The sequence below is a fragment of the Anabas testudineus genome, chromosome 15 (assembly GCF_900324465.2).
Source record: "Anabas testudineus chromosome 15, fAnaTes1.2, whole genome shotgun sequence".
Lineage (NCBI taxonomy): Eukaryota > Metazoa > Chordata > Actinopteri > Anabantiformes > Anabantidae > Anabas > Anabas testudineus.
In genome coordinates, this window is record NC_046624.1 from 11085108 (window position 1) to 11105299 (window position 20192).

Sequence of the window (20192 nt, forward strand, 5' to 3'; positions counted from 1 at the left end):
TCCTGCATGACATGGACATGACAGGTAACGCTGTCGCACCTTGTTCCCTTTAGTTTGAACGCAGTGTTTCGATGTTACAGTTGTTTTCACCGTCGTTTGTGAGTTTAAACAGCTCTGAAGGAAGACGAGGAAGGCTCGCTGGAGACTAATATACCGTGCAGGTATGCCAACAGGTAAACCAGAGGTTTAGTTAGTTAGGTGACGTGAATGAAGGATGATACATGATATAACTTATGGAGGATCACTTTTTATTGTAAGGTTTATCTCTTTGTCGCTATCCATGGTGCTGATTGATATGATCCGGGACCAAATTCAATTCACTTTACAAACTACCTATTAACATTTACAGCTGCATTCTTAATGCCATAACTCATCATCTGTTAACATTTATTATTAGAGGTGACTGCCTAGCTTTGGTTGATGACCTATAAGAACTTGAGATTGTCATACTGACGTCTGTAACTGCACCTGATAATATTGTCTCAGCTTGTCACAATATAACAAAAACAACCACCAACATGTCATATTTACTGTATTATTTATTTCTATATGTTATTATATTCTGCCTCAGTTGTAAAGGTTTGTGCATGTATTATATTCTATATTATATTATAATATTGTATTAACATGATCTTCAGAAAGTAAGAAATCAAACAGTCTGTTACATCGACAAGGTCTCTCTAGTGAAGTGGAGCCCTAGAAGTGTTGTGCGGATGTAAAGAGCCAATTAGGGAACCATTTATTACCTGTTAAAACCATCAGTTATAGCCTAAAACTCCTCATAAAAGTCTATGTGGTCCATTTTCAGGAAGTGTGTTATTCTATTAAAATGTAAGTATTGTATTTACAGTCCTAGGTTAAAGGTCATTAATGTTTAAAATAGGAGTAAGTAAGAAGTTATATTATTTCTGTAACGTCTGAGCCCACATTAGTGACCACAGCATGTACCTCTTACAACAGATACCCATTTAATTAAACATGGCCCAAGGGGAATCACCATGCATCACTGACTCCTCTGCAGACTGGCCTTCATCTTTTCAGCTGAACCTGGGTGAAACAGCGAGGTGCCACAGACTGCATGGAGATGGATTCAGAGGCTGCAAAGAAAACTAGTGAATTACACAACTTCTTTTTAAAATACTATGGAAATTAAGATTACATCCTGGGATAAAAAAAATTGGAAATCCAGAGCCCACTGTTCAACAATGGAGCAATGGAAACAGCAATGTCACACTTTTCAAATGACTATAGAGATCACTCCAAATTTACTTACAACAGCTTCTAGGTAAAATCTCTGGACCAGTGTTGGACCGACTCGAGTATTTTATTTTCTACTTGGTGAAAAAGTCCAGTTCCTCTCTTCCTTTACCATAATCCCAGGCTGAACCTCTTTCATCCCAACAGCAGAATTGATATCATACTGTCTGGATGACTAAGAAAAGAACTGTTAGACAAATACCATGGCTCACACCTCCTCTCACACCTCTGGTTGGAGAGAGATGACAAATGGAGGGGGTCACCCCCACTTCAACAATGGAGGCCAGACCGGGAGTTCCCACAGTACCACACGCTACATGCTGAAGAAACAGCAACACCACAGGCACAGATCCTCTTCTCCTATGGGCAGGGTCATTCTCATTAATGCACCTGTTGATGGTGAGTCTGCTGATTTCTTACAAATCTAATTTTCTTAAGACTGCCATAAACATTATCAGTAGTTGACTGTGCATACGTTTATTGCAGGTACATGTCAGTGAACTTTGTGTTTTGTTGTTTGCAGGGGGGGATGACAGTGAAGATATTCATATAGTGACAGTGGATAAGAGTGCAGATGGGCGTCTGGGTTTCAGTGTCCGTGGAGGCTCTGAACATGGACTCGGCATTTTTGTCAGCAAGGTGGAGGATGACAGCTCTGCAGGTTAGGAGGATTTGTGCACAGTGATTTACAGTATGTTTCTAATTTCATGGCACGCTTATTTAATAATATTAATGCCTTGTGGTTTTTTTTTATACAACATCTACTGTTGCGTATCATCCTGAGCTCCACTTGTGTCCGCAGCGCAGGCTGGGCTGACTGTTGGTGATAAACTGGTGGAGGTGAATGGAGTCAGCCTGGAGAGCATCACCATGAGCAGCGCTGTGAAGGTCCTGACTGGCAACAACAGGCTGAGGATGGTGGTGAGACGAGTGGGCAAGATCCCCGGCATCCGTTACTCCAAGGAGAAAACCACATGGTGAGGCTAAACAGCTCTGGCGTTCTGCTTTGGACATGTTGTGACAGTGTGAAAAGGCTATCAAAAATGACATACTCATTACATACTATAATTAAATGTTTACCATCTGTTCACAACCTTAACTTTATATTATGCCAAACAGACTACTGACCTGTTACCACCTCTGACCTTTGCATGGATGTTGGTTTGTGTGATTGTAGTTGATTGTAGATAACTCTGTTTATCTTTCTTTTGGGGATATATTGTATCTTGGTTTCATGTAGCAGCAATGGATAGATTACTGCTGTGACCTTTATGACTATTTGATTAACTGGTACATGCCTGAACCCACAGGAAGGAGTGTGAATGTTGTGCACAGACAGTATGTCCTTTTTTAATTGTGTGTGTGTATCTAGGGTGGATCTGATTCACAGGCGGATGGTGGTGGAGGAGAGCGGTCGTACACCTTCAGAGACTAGTTCAGACAGTGCTCTTCGCAGGATTTTGCATCTTTTCACCACATCAGATGACTACTGTTTGGGCTTCAACATCAGAGGAGGCAAAGAGTTTGGACTGGGAATTTATGTTTCTAAGTATGAATTAAGTCAAGTTTAATACACATTCAGCTAATGTTAGTGTTACACCTGTATAGACAGTTTGTGTCAGATAAAGAGAAATGTAGGGTTCTTCATGTGGCAGAACCCAAATTCAGCTTATACTGTATTATCTCAGAGTAAGAAAGTGAAATCACAGATAGTGAATTCAATATCACATAATAATCTAATGTTTTCATTTGCTGAAAATAAACCAATCTTTTGAACTGCTTAGAATGAATCAATATCTACTGCATTTGTACATTTTCTCTTCAGGTTAGACCCGGGTGGGCTTGCTGAACAGCATGGCCTCAAGATGGGCGATCAGATCCTTGCAGCCAATGGGGTGAGCTTTGATGACATCACCCATAGCAATGCCGTTGAGGTCCTGAAGAGCCACACCCACGTCATGTTAACTATCAGGGTGAGAGACAACTTTACACATGATCTTGAGTTTTTAAATTAATAGTAGATCAATTCACAATGACAACAAATCAATGAGGAACAGATAATCCTGTAGTTCTCCTGAGCTCTACAGCACATTGTAGCAGCTTTAAGCTCGTGTTTTAGTTAAGAGCACCTATACAAAGGTCAACACAGTGAAACATTTAGCATTTAATCTTGTCGACAGAAACCCCAAATTACTGCTAATGTGATAAGACCTGAAAAAAGATACAGGTTAAAACTGATTTTCCTATTTAAACATAACAATTGACTGGGCACTTTGAGTTCTGTGACATGATAATACATGCTACAGCATGTCAAACTACACCAGCTCTGAGCCTTTACAGAAGAGCAGACCGCTGGCTTACAGCCCCTGAATTTCCTATGTGTACCTGTGCATGCAACACTTAACCTGTGTCATTTTTAGATAAAGCAATCGTGTGTATGTTTGTGTGTATGAATAGGTGTATGTGTGTTGTGCAGATTGTTTGAGTGTGTGTATGTCCATTCTCTAACATTGCTGCATGCTCATTTTACTCCTCTGATCTCAGGTTCCACGTGTGAAGAACAGCCAGGGACTGTGTTCATTATTCAAAGGCAGTCAGGGATCAGGTTATAATCAACAAAAAGCCTAACTTTATGTCTTCCTTATGTCCTGTATTGGACCCATTTATGAGCCCGAGTCACACATAAGCCAATTATTATTTTAGACAGGAAAAGTGTAGATGTAAACTCGGGTGCCTTCTCTTTTACCTTGAGCTCTGTATTGTTGAAACTATCTCTTAAAAGACATGTCATGGAAATGTACTCCTTATAGTGCAATTAGCATGGATATCTGCTGTAACTATTCATTTTTAGCATATGTGACATACAATACACAAACTACTGGAACATACCATAAATATTAGGTGAAATAAAAGAGGCCTATAAGTCTCAGTCTCAGTTGGTTCACTGTTTTGACTGGTTCCACATGGAACCATTTGTTATTGTTTTTCAACAGGAAGCTGGGAGGTACCCTGCATACAAGGAGATGGTGGCTGAATATGGCTGGCTCGACAAATGTATGTTAACTAATCATGTGTTCATAAAAATTTAACTGACAGATTTATTGCTATCTAACAAAATAATGCATTTGACCTGGTGATCAAGAAGTTTTAATCATCATTTTCATTTCCCTAGCCCCACTTTGGATACTACTGAGCCATCTTGTTAAAAAGTTAAACTTTAAATTTTTTTAAATTCAGTTTCTACAGAAAACTCAAATTCCTTATTCTTCAGTTTGATGTTTTTACTTCTCAATACAGCCAGGGATTAACTTGGTGAACTCAAGAGCAGCTCAGTCAATAGGAACAGAGCTTAATGTAACATCTGAGTCAAGGTCTAAAGTAATTTTGGAGTTATATCAGAAAAAAAAACAAACTCCTTGTTTAAATTCTGTCTCTCAAAAGCTTAAAGGATTAACTGGATGTAGGTTGTGATCTAAACAATGCAGACATGTGCAAATCTTATTCACTGTGTAGAGCAGCTTAACGTGTGTGTTGTGCTCAGTGTGGCAACTGGAAAGTTGCAGAACATATTGCACTTGCAAAATAATTATTTACACATACACTGATCATTAAAATTATGTATTTGTCTCTGCAGTGGCCAATGGGGCTCCTGCACCATCCTTACATGGTTCAGACTCCAATTCCTCTGCCTCCTCGCTGTCCTCCAGCACCCCTGTCAGCTCCCTCAGTGGTCTCTCCCAGGTGATTTTCCCTCCTGTCTTTGGCTCAGAGATGGTCGACGTCGCCATCTCCACAGAAGATCTCTCCGGACGTCCAAGCAGCGCTGAACGAATCGCTGACACCGCCATACAGACTGACCCCCACCTTTTAAGCTACATGGACCATCCCTCGCCTAATGGGTCGCATCCCAACAGGCTGCTAGCCACAGAAACCAGTCGTACTGTAGGTGCCACAGTGCTGCTGAAGGACACAGTCATATGTGGGAAAGGTGAAGGTCAGAGGCAGATAAGAGGAGCTGGGGAAGCAGGGCGTGGACGCTCCAGGACACTGTCATGTGGAGACCAGGAAATTGTGAAACAGTCACCTAAGACAGCAGCACTGATGGCCCTAAGCAGGCCACGGAAGCCAATCAGACGTTCCCAGAGCCACATCACTGTGTCAGGTGAAAGCTGCAAGCTTACTGGGATTGTAAGGAGCTGTAGAACTGTAGATCTATGGTTGTTTTTATTTATATGTACTGGCCAGTGAATCATTTGATCATTTAGATTTTTGTTCAGTGTGTAATTGGACCCAGTCTCAAACTCTCTAACTCTCAAATTCTGTGAAATATCCACTCATTCCTCTGTAGCAAACAAGCAAACAAGCAAGCAAACAAACAAACAAACAAACAAACAAACAAACCAGCAAAATCAACACTGTTAAGTTAAGCTGGAGCACTTGAGATGCGGATGTGTTCAGGGTGCTGTAGCCGCAATTCATCAGTATTATTGTGTTAGTGACAGATTTACTGCGGTGAACAGAGGAGCTGACTGGAAGAGGAATGAACAGTCTGTGCTCATAGTGGAAAATATGTATCACCCACTTTTATTGGCTAACAGTTAAGGAGCAGCACAGAGCCAAACAAATTGTGTTTTCAACACTACACACACAGATGCTGAATGAAGAAGAAGAAGAAGAAACGCTTTTATTTGTCATTTGTCACATTTTTACATGTTACAGACGAAATTTGTCCTCGCATTTAACCCATCCCCCTGGGGGAGCAGTGGGGCAGCTACATGCAGCGCCCGGGGAGCTAGCGTGGAGGTCTGCTCAAGGACCAACACCTGGTGTCTGTGATGGGGTTTGAACCCGAACCTTCTGCATCAACGCAGATACTTTACCCACTGAGAACCCCACTTCTTACAATGGTTCAATAGAATTGAGGGAAGCTTTAGCAGTAGCAAAGATGGCATGTAACTGTCTGCTCTCAATTATTTAGAGCTACTATGTTAAATTACTTTACTCATTTACATATTTAAGCTGGTGAAAGTTTTAGCATTAAAGACATTGGCTTCTTTTTTTCACCTTTAGAGGACCGACAGAAGAAAAAGAGACAACAGAAGGAGAAAAGCTTGGCCGAAGATAAAAACAGCCTGCAGCGCTCCAAAACATTCGTCAACCTGTTTTTTAAAAAGGACCGTAAAGACAGGAACCACTCTAAGTCACCATCCCACAATGCTGACAAAGGTGAGCGTAGACATATTTTCCTTTCCCATCACATATTCTACATCCTACAAAATACAGTCTAAGATTTTAACAGAATTGGCTCCTGATTTTAATTTTATTTTATTTAAATCAATGAATTTATGAGTTCACTGTTTATTTCAGCTTTCATTTTAATTCTTCAGATAAAGAGCGAGGTCGACACTTCCAGGTTTTGACTTCCCCGAGGGAATCCCGTGCTGGAGTAAAAGACAGCAACCAGCTGCCTCGACCCGAGACCCTGCAACATGTGGAGGACATGGCAAAAAAACTGCTCAGCCAGGATGAGGTGGCTGCTGTCATGAGACACTGTCAGCGGGTGAGTCCCTGACCTGGAATTATCATCACTGTGGTAATTTCCTGTGTTTGTTTTTTCTCACACTGAAGCAAACTTAGCCAGAGTACTTGGAAACAGAAGTGTGCAGTGTTATTGCCTGAGTAGCGTCCTTTAGTGACAATTATGTTTTACAGTTGGTCAAGTTGGTCTTTCACAGGGACACTTAAACATGTGACCAGGAGGAACCAGGAATCACAAAACTGATTCAGCTGTTCATGTATTCTACCAAATGATTCACAGCAGCTGATAGTTGTGTCTGGCAGCAGCTGTGAATAAAGACAGATTTGGCCTCTCATATATCAGAGAGATCAGAGTCAAATATCAGTCATCATCTGATCCCCTTGTATCTCTTGGCCAACTTCAAGGGATCAGCTCCTTGGCCAGTCCTTTGATTCTGTGTCTACTTAGTGCATTTACATTTACATGCAACATATCAGAAAGTTACTGGCTTTGTTCCTTATGCTTTTTGAGGAAACACTGCAGGTATGATTTTAACACCACTGGTTAAAGGACTAGTCCTTTTGCACACCTCACACCCTCAGTTTGTAACCTAAAAGGCTGAGATAGTGTAACTGTGATGATATTCAACTGGGTTATTTTTTTAAACAATGAAATGTTGATTTGTCCCTTTGAAACCTTTTAAAGCACACTGATGAAAACAACTACATTACCTACATGTTTTGATTTTTACGTTCAATCTTTCCCTTAGTTTTTGTCTGACAATTTTATTGAAGACTTAGTGCGTCCTCTTTTGGCAATCTTGGACAGACCAGAGAAACTACTACTTTTTAGAGAAATAAGGTGAGATATTCATGAATCTATGTACTGTAAAATACAGCATAATACGGTTTTTATTTGTATACATACTACACTATGCATATGATATGCGTAACTGCAAGTAAATATGTGAATAAATGGGACTGACACTGATCATCTCCTGTGCAGAATGCTGATTCCTACAACAGAGTTGGGTCGGTTTGACAGCATGGTCATGCCCTTTGAGCTGGAGGCCTACAGTATTCTCAAGAGTCGCTCTGGTAAGCACAGGATGCAGAGGAATATAAATATAAAATAATAAAGATTTACCTGAAAAATGTGCAAAGAAGTTTGCAGATGTTTTACAGTTCAATCACAGATACGCAGTTAGATGACGCTGAAGAGATTGAGTGTGTGTGTGAAGTAAAATATGGAGACCGTAGGTCTCGGGGAGGAGTAGGGTGTAGATGTTATGCCCTTACATAAAATATAGAAAGGAATAAGACATGTAGACGACAATAAGATTACACAAAGCAAAGAACTTGAATGAAAATCAGTGTTATATATTAAAATGTTTGTTTCCTCATAGTACGTTCACCAGCTCTGCGCTCCCCTCACAGTGGAACCCCTAGACGTCACCTTATCACACCAATCCCAGGTACATAGGCAGGTCTGTCTTTACCTTTTCCTGCTCACACTGTCTCTTTCTAGACCTTCCCTCTTTATTCTCAGGCCCTCTGTCTCCTTGAAGGCCCTTTTCTTCTGTATGAAATACACAGAAAAGGGCCTTCACTGTATCCTTCACACACACACACACACACACACACACACACACACACACACACACACACACACACACACACACATTGCTGTGCACAGAATATCTCAGGTTTCCTGTGCCTGTGCTGCATCAGAGGCTTGTGTTACATCTCTGTGGCCCACAGAATAGACCGAGACGTTCCTGGTTGGCCGGTTTGACACTTCAACAATACAAAGATGCTTTGGGCCTTTTGCACATTCAAGAGTCACTGAGATACAATCAATACAGGGTCATTTTAGACTTACTGGGTCTGTCTCGTTTTCTAAGGTCAGGTATTAGGGGTCAAAGGGTTGTTATCAAAGGAACAGAAGGAAGATGACACCTCCTTGATCATAATCAGTAAACTGTCATTGTTTCTCTGTGGAGGCTTAGGTGGCCCTAGGTTTATCACAACAGATGCAGATTGAGCAATTTTAGTCTCCTTTTTGAGCTGAACAGTCAATATCCTACTGAATCACACCTCAACAATGTATGTGTACATTACAATGAGAGTAAACAGGTACATTTGGTGATTTAATTGAACTTAAGCACCAACTTAATGAGCTTGTTGTGGTCAGGCGAGTGCTTTTTTTCATTTGTCCCAACAGTTTATCAATTTTTACAGCAGAATTAAATGGGATTGAATTATTTTCTCTTTTATGACAGTTGGGAATTTAGGTTAATTATTCCCTGTACTTTTATAACAAAGTACAAATGTTTAAAGAAAATTATCAACTTTTTGCCATTCCGGTGCTGTGTTATGTAAAATTGTAACCCACTGACTTTTAGTAAAATGCCCTGTTGAGGAATTGCTCTGGATATTTGTAGAAAACTACAGTTAGAAAAACAACACTGTAGTGTAGCCTGGTACAAAATCATCTAGTTTTATTCAATATGTCAGGTTTTAAAGATACTCCATGAATCTGCACTGATTGAGTACACTACAACCTACAGGGTTAAAGATGAACTCGTTGTCTTTTTGTTTGTCCAGACTACAGGGGTGGTTTCCATCTCCAGCCAGTCCAGGACACACTGCGGGAGCGTCAGTTGATCGAGGAGCGTTTGTCCAGCCAACAGTCAGGCCATCTGCCTCCATCCCGCACCTTCACTCCCTTGCTGGATGTACCTGTGGACAGCTATGCCTCATCCAGTGTGTTCTCCCGCTCACTGAGTCCCTCGTCCATCAATAGCTTTCTCCTTACAGAATCCCCAAGTAGTACCCAGCGTGGGTGCCAACCACATCACTCCCCAAGCAGAAGACAGAATGGGGCATCACGGTATGATGAGGTGTCCTTGTTGTCTGTTTCTGACCGAAGAGATATGGCTCCTGAACGGGGGAGGTCACCTGTGAGGAATGGACATGGGAGACCAAGGAGAGAGGCAAGTCCAGACAGTGTAGATGGCAGAAGGAGCAGACAGGGGGGCTACACAGAGGTCAGCGTACATGTTCCTTCACAGCGGCGAGGGAGAACTCCTCTAGCTGATGTATTTGAGTCCTCAAGAGATAAGAGCCCATCCACAGGCAGAAGGAGCAGTGAACAGGTCAATGGACATTCACAAAATGGTCATGGTGTGAAAAGAAGAACAACTTTGCCACCTGAGGAATATGAAATCACCACTTTGACCATCTCTAAAGCCAAGCAATCACTGGGTGAGTACAATACTCAATACAATACAAAAACACATGTATTTAAACTCATGTGCGCAGTCTCTGATATTCATTACATCACCAGTAGAGGGCATGGTTTACTTGTAATGGAGTCAAATTCTTTATTAACAGATGCAAAGTCCAAAGACGATATACACATTTTGACTTTATTTAATCTACTGGATCTACTTCTATTTGCTATTCCTCATGTTTCATGTTTCCCCTGTATCCTTACAGGTATCAGTATCTCTGGAGGTATGGAGTCCAGGGTTCAGCCCATGATAAAGATTGAGAAAATCTTCCCAGGAGGAGCTGCATCTACAAATGAAGCTCTGAAGGTAGAAACACTTCAATGTAATTTAAAAAATCTAATTAGTAGCCCTGAAGTCTGAGAAAACGATAAAAATGTTAAATATCTACTTAACCCACTGTGTTTGCACCACACATATTGAGGCAGTATCTTTATTCCTGATTTGTAAACGCAGTAGCTGTTCATCCTGGTTGCAGTGTTCTGTGATTATGAATTGTTGTTGCCATAAGTAAGCAGTCAATGATTGAGAGGCTGAAGGTGGGCAATGAGGAGTGGATAAGAGATGAGTCTGTGCTATCTCAAGTAGCCCATCACTTCCATTATTGATGAGGTACATGGGTCTTGGTTTGCTAATGTATTGGTAATATATTGCCTGCACAGTAACGTAACAGTCATCTATGATGTTGGCTTGGTTTACTTAAACAAATGTGATACACACACTCGTTCACTGCCTTGACCACAGTTAAACAACACTTGGCTAAAAAGACTTGAAAAGTGTGTGTGGGTTAAGTTACATGATATAATAAGTTACATGTGCACAGTTGTGCTCAGTGTTAATATGCATCCTGTCTTTTTAGACCCATTTGATAACAGAAAATCACTGAAGAATGCTGATTTGTGTGAGCAGTCATGTGTATATTTGCGCCTCATCATTAAACTTACCCTCCAGCTATTATCACCGACCATTTGGAGTGAGTGTGTCATATTATTTAACTGGCTGTGTAAGAGGGTATACTTACGTGGGCTAGTTAAGTAGACCTAGAACATTTGACTGTTTAAGTTTTGTGCTCAAAGTAAAAAAAAATAAATAATACTACATTCTGAAATATGGTATTTAAACAATTATTGGATGAATTGCCACTATATGATATGATACTACTGACATTTGGGATTAATAGCCACGGTCCCTAGTTGTAGAATCCTACTGACTTTGGTCTTATATGTCTTAGCCTATACACAGATCCAGTACTCTCCTCTCCTTAGTTAAATAATCTAGTTAAATTTATTTGTAATGGCCTGTTAAAGTACACTATGAACCACTCACTGATCCTTTCATGCAAGCTGTAGTCATTTTTACAGGCTATATTATTTTTGGATTGTGATGCCCATTGGATAAAAAAGAGGAAATCCCATAGATGTGCTCCATAAATGGCTCTAAAGAGGATGGGACAGATTAGGTTGTGATCTTTTTAATTCAAGTAAATTACTTTTCAAAAATGAAATAAAAAATCATAATCTCCTCTTTGGTAAAACTGATCTAAATCTTTTGATGCTGTTCTCACACAAAGCTATAATGTTCTTTGTGAACAGCAGATTGTCTAATGAGCTGCCAGGACATATACAGGTCAACATCACTGTAACCTCCTATACTACCCATATGTGTTTTGCCCATAACAGATGAAGGACTGGCACAGAACAAAGGGAAAAGTTATCTATTTGTGTCTAATTGGCTGGAAAGGAAAAGGGAAGAAGACATGATTGGTAGGGATACAATAGACACAATGGCCATTGGCCTTGCGTGGATCTGTTGTATGTGTTTCTAACCTTCACTGAGGTTGAATACATAAGGCAGGTGCATCCTTGGCAAACACTGATGACATCAGAGGAAGTTCCTCTCTTCAGAGGCCAAAAGATTTGCTACTCTCAGCTCACATCCTGCAGGAAACAGCAAGCAAAGTGTCCTAACTCTTTGTGTGTATCTGTGTGGCTGTGTAGGACCTTTTTTCAACAACCTTGTGCTGAAGGGGAAACTTTATGTGTGCACTAGTGACGGCCTTCACTGTGAATATATTAAAGCAATGGGAGAGCCCCAATTCTCTCTGGCATAAATCAGGTTCTTGCTAAAGGACACAATCACTGTAGATTTATAGAAACTGTCTTTAATGTTGTTATGGAGAGAGACAAGTTGCTACAGAAAAACAAAAATACATACATGAAAGCACAAAATCTAAGTAATTCTATAAGTTGTTGTGTTTGCAAAGAGTTTAGCTTGTTGAACATACATTTCTGCCTGTGTTTGCATCTGTAGGCAGGATATGAGCTGTTGTCTGTGGATGGCGAGAGTCTGCAGAGAGTGACTCATCAGCACGCAGTGGATGTAATTCGGCGTGCATTCAGCAACAAGGCCAAAGACTCCATGGTTTTTGTCGTCAAGGTCCCCAAGGTCCCTAACACCCCCACCGGCCCCAGGAGATCTGCTGACTAACCTCTGTGCACCTTACAGCCAGACTGCAGCTTGAGTGTAAAGGACATGGGCATGAATAAACTACAGGACTCACTCCAGAACAAAAAATATGGGACAGGTAGAGCTCTGGTTATCGCAGAGAGGAATGGATAAACAGAGGCATTAGCGTACTCGGTCAGGACACACTGATGCATTACTGATATGATAACCTATTTGTCAAGATAAAGATTGTTACAAGTTCTTTTTGATATGATTAAATGTAAAAAAACATGTTGAAATGTAACACTGGATGACTTTGATAACGTTCTCATTTTTAGCCTATATTTTACTAAATATTTGCATTTATCATTATTTAACTAAATGTTTAATGTCTAATGTTTAAATGTTGAAACGTGTTTTCTAAATGCTCTTTTGTGATAAAATTGAGGTTCGTGAAGTCTTCCTTGGTTGAAATCGTGCCATGTGGCAACCTTGCAGTGACCTCTGTGCACTGTCTGATTGTGGAGCCAGTGGTCTGCACTTTTCAGCTGGAGCATTTCAGTCCAGCAGCCATGCAGACCTGCCAGAGGGAGATTACCCAGCCCTGTGTTAGGAGATTTATAGATTTATACCCAGATTAAACCCCTGTATTATGTCAAAACTGATAGTTTGGGTTTATGGGATGTCTGGGGGATTATTACAAATTGCTGCTCAGTATTTTTTGTGCTGTATTTTTCTGGCAGAAGTACTTGTGCTCTGGAGCAATCCGCCACTTTAGAGGCTTAATTACACCATGCTGTGGACTGAGCTTATGCAGACATGTGGAGGAGCTGGAAAAAAATGTCAATGAGAAATGCAGGATATAAGGGCCAGTGAAACAGTTTAAATCGAAGTAGGGTACAGGAGGTATGGGCAGCAAAATACAAGGAATATAATTTTCTTAATGCCTTAGTTCTGCAGATGGTCACTAGGGAAAGCACTAATAAAATGTTACACAAACTTGGTTTACTAGTGGTGAAATGTGTCAATCCAGACATCCAATTTAATTTAATCTGAATACTTCAGATGTTTTGTCGTAAATGTATATTCAGTATAATTTGCTTACTCTTAACATGTTTGGGGTGAAAAAGCAAGGAAATTAAAAGTCAAGTTAAAGGTGTGACAACTTGTTCTTTAATTAAAAACAGTCATTTGTACAAGAAATGTACACATAAAAATATACATACAACTACATACTTTATGAATTAATGAGCACACAACATAATTAAACATTAAAAAATGCACACAAAGGGAAGAGAAGAATGCCACAGAAAAGAAATGTGTTAAGTTTGCTTTGGTCTAGTCACAGTGGCTACATTGGAAATAGATATTTTTGTCTAAATAAAAGACAATGTCACTCTGTTATACTATTTAGTGTTTTACATATTTACACAGAAAATGGTTATGCAACAAGGAATATAACTGATATATGAGAAAAAAATGATGTCTCGGATGAACATAGTACTTTCAGTGAGGGATTTGTTTTGATTTGCAACATCTCAGCCTGTTTTTAATCTGAACCTGTGGTGACCAACAGTCTAGGTCTGGTTATCAAAGTAAATATAGTTGGAAAAAACCCAATTTGTTTCATTGAGAGTCACTTTCAGACTTTCAATATTCTACAATATCTCTTAATCCACAGTTAATGTGGTAACATCATGCAACCTACTGACAAATATACTGATCAGATTTTCTGAAAGGGATTCAATCCAATTGCCAGGTATAAAAAACATAACACTTTGTTGGTTTGAAATAGCTCTGACCTCACCTTAACGAGGAAGTCATGCATTCATAAACAAATGGCGTGCATAAAACCCAACAATGAACACATGGATCAGTGTGAAATGATGATACTGACAATCAAGTGACAGATCATTTAAAATGGAGAGACAACAAGTGAAAACAGAGCCCAAAAAAAAAAAAAAAAAGAAAAAAGGTCCCAGCTTTATCAGCTGCAAAGTTTGGTCATCAGAACGTGTGTATTTGTGTAGAGTATATACTGTAAACAGATTTCATGCAGTATTATGTGCGCTCCATCTATGCTGCCAGCTCCTATTGTAATTGATCTATCATTTAAAATGTCTGTATGTTTTATATATATATATATATATATAAAACCCACACTTATAGCATTACTACAACAAAATATCTTCAGGTGCTATATATAAAAAATATACAACATCTCCTCCATTATTTAGAATACCATATAACTATTATTCCTTGATAAAGACTATTTGTAAAATTTGTCAGCCCATTACTTTTTTCTGAATGCTCAGTGTTATACACGGCTCTGCATATACTGAGAAAAACCCACAGCTTCAAATGTTAACATGCTTCTTACTGGTTTATATTTTGGACTTTAATAGCCAACCTGTTTGAGGACATTCAGCACAGGAACTACTGCATTTACAAATGATCATCTTGCTGCTATCGGAAAAAGCGTCTCCTGAAATCTGATATAACTAAGACATGCAGACATGCCACTCTCACTACCTGTATAGCAGTCAGTGAAGATTATAGTCTAGGGGAGACTAGGAAGACTTTACGAGTGTTATTTGGCTTTAGGCTGCCAAAAGCTAAATAAAGAGCAATAATGGGAATGAAGGAGAATAAACAGAAAGTCTGAATAGGTATGCCTATTGTTCAAACACGGCCTTAAATCTCTCAGTGAAGTCATGAACAAACTAAAAAAATATGCTCTATTTTTAGTCTCCTCATACCAACCGCTGCTTTTCACCCTTATAAAAATAGTTGAGTAAGAAGCAGAGATGGAAAGAGAGCAGACAGAGAGACAAAGGCAGAGTAAAAGGAGTCTCAGCAGCAGCCTGCTGATATCTTCCATGCTACACTCTGCTTCCTAGTGCTACATAATGTAAAATGTAAATATTTATGTCAGAGCATTGAGTACATGACTGTTGGTGGTCTTCCTTTGAACGGTAGGTGTCTCGTGTCTACTGTGGTTTGTGAAATGACAGAATAGGATGTGGACATATAAGCAAACCGAGAGCCAAATTTCAAATCAATAAAAGCAGTTGTATCCCAAACAAAAGAGAGCAGGAAAGTTGTGCAAAATAAAAACATGTTTCCCTTGAGCAGATTCTTTCATTGCCAGTGATTTGTACTGCATTTCTCTAGAGTGATAACAGTCACCATACATTCCTTTTCAAATACACAGTGCCGAGGAAAACACCTCACCCTTTTTGTAAAACTAAGTGGACTTGTGATCCTCTGAACACAATAAAATGCAAATATTTATATTGCTGTTAGTTTTCCTTTAACCATAACTTTAAGAACCAATGTGTGCAGGTCATGATTAAATAGCCAGCAGTGGTGGTGTTGATGTGTAATGGGATTATTGTCAAAATGCATTACCACATGCATGATGGTGGCCAGATGTTTAACCTTGCCTATTACCAGTAGAGATCTCTGTGCATGTGCTAACATTTTTTGCTTAGTTCCCATCAATTTTCAATACCCTGATTTGAACGCAGTCTAAGAAACAAACACTTATTTCACTGATTTTTCTCTCCCAGAAGGAAAAAAGTCTTTGTGCTGGATTTGTAGTTTGTAGAGCTGGCCCCCCAACACCCATTAAAAGTGTTAGGGAGAACACTTCTAAGGATTTATTGATTTATTGGAGTACATCTCTGTTTGCAGAAAGTAAAAATGCACCTTTGGGAGATCTCCTTTTTGACAGTGACGAGTGGTGAGTGCTCGCTCGGTGGTCCGGGTAAAGCCATGTGTAAGATAGTGCAGTATTTGGCCTGGAGTTCAATGTTTGGTTTACATCTTGGGTCCTTTGTGAGCTGTGTTCCGGTGTGTTTCCGTGCACATATTACTCAAAGAGTGTGTGTTTAGATTTCAGTGGCTGTGATTTCTTCAAAGTGGATATCGTTGCTGCCACTGTGGACCTCATATTCTTCAATTTCCCTGTTCTCCAGCTCCAGACTCAGCTCCCTCATCACTCGTTCGAGATCCCGGTTTCGCCGATACATCTGGATGTAGTTCTGCTGAAGCTGTTTCTGGTAGCAGATCACCTGAGTGGAGAGAAGTATAGTAAGTAAATGCAAAAGGTAGTTATGGAGGGTATGAAAAAAAAAAAAATTAAAAGTCAAAGTTAACAATTAATAAAAAAATCCGAACCTTTTCCTTCTCCTCCTGCCACACCCTCCTCTCTTTCTCAAACCGTGAAAGTTGCTCCTCACTAGTCCTCCTCTCATACATGAGCTCAGCCTTCAGACGGTCCATCTGAGAAAAAGAGGTAGAGAAGATATCAGAAACTGTACTGCTTAATTGTTTTTTAGTTCCTGTACTTAAGTTAAAGTAGTATGACTTACTACCTTAATACCTATCCAATGAAAACACATCTGAATATTTGACTCTAGCCCCTATGACTAAGAAATGTGCAGGAAGACAATGTGTACCTGTTGTCTGAGTCCCAACACTGTTTCTGCATTCTGTCTCTGTGCCTTGGCTTCATCACTCTCTCCTCCCCAGACAAGATGAGAGTCTTCCCCTTCACGGTACACAGAGGGACTGGGACCGCCCCTTCCTGCCATACCTCTACCCTGCTGCAGGGACAGGCTCATGCACTGAGCCTTCATGGTTACACTTCCAGGTAGGGGGAGTCCACTGTGACAGGACAGATTGTCACGGAGCCGGGCTATTTCCTCATCCATGCGGCCCACTTTCTCCCGGAGCAGCTCAGCTTCGCTCTTGCGCCTCTGGAGTTCGTTCTCGCAGACTTCCAGCTCCAGGGATCGTGTACGCAGGGCCGTCTGGGCCTCCTGAGTTCGAACCTGGCTGGCTTGCAGTTCAGATCGGGCCTCTCTTAGCTGGGCCTTCAGGACAACAATGTCTCCAGCCTTCTGGCTGAGCTCCGACTGGATCTCCTTCAGCTGCTGCTTCAGGAGTGAGATCTCACCGGACTTCTGACACACCTGAGGGAACAAGACAAAGGAGTTAGAGAGGTGGAAATGAAACAAATTATCTCTCAGGGCAGATTAAAAATGACTTTTAGGATTTGCTACATTTGTTCCAGCTTATAAGCTTATGAGCTTAATTTAAACCTACTAGGTGTCACCTCTGACTTAACACCTCTCTTTTAGTCTCATTTTATATTTTTATTAGCGAGTCAACGACATGCAGCACAGTCCCCTGTGTGACTAAAACAGACATGTTGGCCCGTTTAACCACTACGGCATCCCCAATGCAATACCTCACCCATGCCAAACTCTCACCCACCTCCCACTTTGTTTCTTCAAGGCGTGGGCCCAGTTGCGTCTGCTCCCTCTGGATGGTGGCACACCTCCTTTCCAGGGTCTCTCTGTCCTGTAGCAGAGAGGAGTAGTCCTCCTGCAGCTTCTTCTTCTCTTGTTGTAGTTGAAATACCTGACAACACACGGGTATGCAGATTTTTTTCATACCAGAACAGATCTGCAGATCTAAAATAAGACACCCACATACCAAAAAGAGAATCTCCAGACTCTATGTCTAAACCAGGAGATGAGGAATAGTTTGAACAGAAAGTTCAAGATTTGGAGCAGAGTCCTGTTTTATACATTATATATGTAGAAAACAGGATGTCAACCCCTATGACAAGACTGATCATACAAAGTTAAGCTCCACTTTTTGACTGTGACACCAGGAAATGTTCTTCCATACAGATGAGTTGTATTTTGGGATATAACTCCTTCGCTGTTTTCACCCATGCGAGTCTCTATCTGTGTAAATGTTTTTAAATACTTAACATACCTGTAACTGTAGCACCTGCTGTGCTCTCTGAGCCTTCTGAGCAGTCTGCTTCATCTTGGTGGCACAGCTCTGTCTCAGCTCTTCCATTTCTCTTTCACAGCGACGCTGCTTCTCCTCATACACCTTTCAGAGCAAAAGACACAAGTGAGAAATCAGAGGTTGGTTCTTCACTTCACCTGACAGCATATGAATTCAGTGTGACATTTTCAAGTAAAGTTTGGTTGGTGTGCCGTGGCTAATGTCTTTATGCTTCACCTGGCAAATAGCAGCTTCATTTTCATCCAGGTTTTCCCGGAGCTGCTGGAGCTCCAGGTCTCGTTCCCTCAGCTTCTCTTCCAGCTCCTTCACCACCACCTCATAACCCTCCACTGGTGGCGGTGAGTGGCCACATGACCCACTGTCTGACAGGGGCTGCCCACGCCCGCTTATCGAACCTGAGCCCGTGCTCTTACTAGAAGAGGAACGTCCACTGTCTGAGTTAGTGTGACCATGGCTGCCACTCCCACCTGAAGTGTTTCGGCCCAGGCTGGTGACAGGCTCTAGCTGACCCCCAGAGCCAGACCCAGAGCTGGAGCCCTCACTGGGGGCCAAACTGTAGCCTGTACTACTGTGAGTAGGAAGGCTGGAGAGGGAGTTCCTCCCTGAATCTGACATAGAGCAGGACTGGCTGCTCCGAGCATTGCGGCATCCGCTGTAGGAGTTGCGATTCCCATCAGAGCTGGAACTACTGCTCCCTCTGTTTCCATTTGCACAGCTGGTGTTGGATCCTCCAAGAGGCAGCACAAGGTTGAGGCTGGCCTGGCTTTCGGACATACTACTGCCCCCTGGCCGGGGTGACAAGTACTGCACAGAGTGGCGATTCTTGGGCACGACGGGTTTGAATGCTGTAGGACGGATCAACACTTTCTCCATGTTCTGAAAGTACCAAATTATAAAAAAAACAGCATTAGTGATTAGCTAAGCAGAGCTAATTAGAAACAGCTGAATAAAACTCATTAGACAGGGGTGAGTGATATGCTAGCAGGTCACCCCTCAAGACTCACATTAATTTAATTTGGATTAATTGATATTCACGGGCTTAATTAAGCACGCTTCTTGATGATTTTCCTATCGTGTAAAATACAGAGACAGGCTAGAGAAAGAGAATGTGAAAGAAGAGAGGACAGAGCAAATCTGATTACAGGACAGAAAAACAAAGAAGAGGGAGGAGGACGAGACAAGATAAAGGCAGAGGGGGTGAAAGCTCCTGACATCTTCAGTAAGCATTTTTTCTTCACGATGTTCCTCAGTGTTCAGTAAATACGCCACTGAAAGTAAGCGAGCATTGACATTGATGGGGACGAGGTGAGTAGCTGTCAAATGATCCATCTGAGCCTGTCTGGCCCATGATTAAGCTTCTCTCTGGATCGATGGAAATAAATAGCCAATCAGACAGCTGAGGTAATCTGCTGTAAAACATGTCTGCACATTCTGCAGAAATGCTCATGGCTTCTCAAGTCCACTTATAAGCTCCATTTTGTGGAGTGGGCTTTTATGATTTTGTCAATGGTGATTTTAATGGTCAAGAACAGTGCTCTCTGCTTGACAGTAAACTCATCTTTGGCATTTTCTTTACTGCAATTAGTTGCTACAGACAATAATATTAGCAATACTGAGGTCAGGCTCTGGCATTTATCGGTGTAAACACAGTGCAAACTACTATAGCTCAAGGCCCACCATTCCACTATCAATATTTAGAAGTCAAAAGTAGTTTTTCAAACAAAACTAAATGTAAACAGATTTTGCAGAGTTTTTTGTAAATGCTCTCTGATGAACAAACTTTTCTTATCACCTCAAGCCCAGTCTGGCATTTTTGATTGGAAGGTCCTTGTTACTTGTTTTCAGCCA

The 20192-nt window shown here is 41.0% G+C and overlaps 2 protein-coding genes across 3 annotated transcripts in view; one reads left to right on the forward strand and one right to left on the reverse strand.

The window, feature by feature from the left end:
* Nucleotides 1-1460: 1460 nt before the first annotated feature.
* Nucleotides 1461-12717, forward strand: pdzd7a (PDZ domain containing 7a). Its single transcript, XM_026356247.1, has 16 exons — nt 1461-1656; nt 1781-1918; nt 2060-2234; nt 2630-2806; nt 3083-3230; nt 4251-4311; nt 4892-5236; nt 5273-5419; nt 6328-6483; nt 6645-6817; nt 7545-7636; nt 7781-7872; nt 8181-8249; nt 9382-10041; nt 10276-10376; nt 12378-12717. The coding sequence occupies exons 1-16, from the start codon at nt 1461-1463 to the stop codon at nt 12552-12554; spliced, it is 2907 nt and encodes a 968-aa protein (XP_026212032.1). The 3' UTR covers nt 12555-12717.
* Nucleotides 12718-13662: 945 nt separating this feature from the next.
* LOC113159477 (leucine zipper putative tumor suppressor 2 homolog) overlaps nt 13663-20192 on the reverse strand; it is a 35945-nt gene continuing 29415 nt past the window's right edge. For both annotated transcript variants that reach the window (XM_026356199.1, XM_026356198.1), the window contains 6 exons: nt 18561-19220; nt 18306-18428; nt 17796-17942; nt 16976-17491; nt 16695-16799; nt 13663-16588 (listed from right to left, as the gene is read on the reverse strand). In XM_026356199.1, coding sequence (XP_026211984.1) covers nt 16406-16588; nt 16695-16799; nt 16976-17491; nt 17796-17942; nt 18306-18428; nt 18561-19220 — 1734 coding nt within the window. In that variant the 3' untranslated portion in view covers nt 13663-16405. The remainder of the gene's footprint in view (nt 16589-16694; nt 16800-16975; nt 17492-17795; nt 17943-18305; nt 18429-18560; nt 19221-20192) is intronic.

Coding starts and splice junctions, on each gene's coding strand:
- pdzd7a (XM_026356247.1), top strand. CDS start 1,461: ATGGCTCACACCTCCTCTCACACCTCTGGTTGGAGAGAGATGACAAAT. Junction 1,657..1,780: donor CATTAATGCACCTGTTGATG/GTGAGTCTGCTG, acceptor TGTTGTTTGCAG/GGGGGGATGACAGTGAAGAT. Junction 3,231..4,250: donor ACGTCATGTTAACTATCAGG/GTGAGAGACAAC, acceptor GTTTTTCAACAG/GAAGCTGGGAGGTACCCTGC.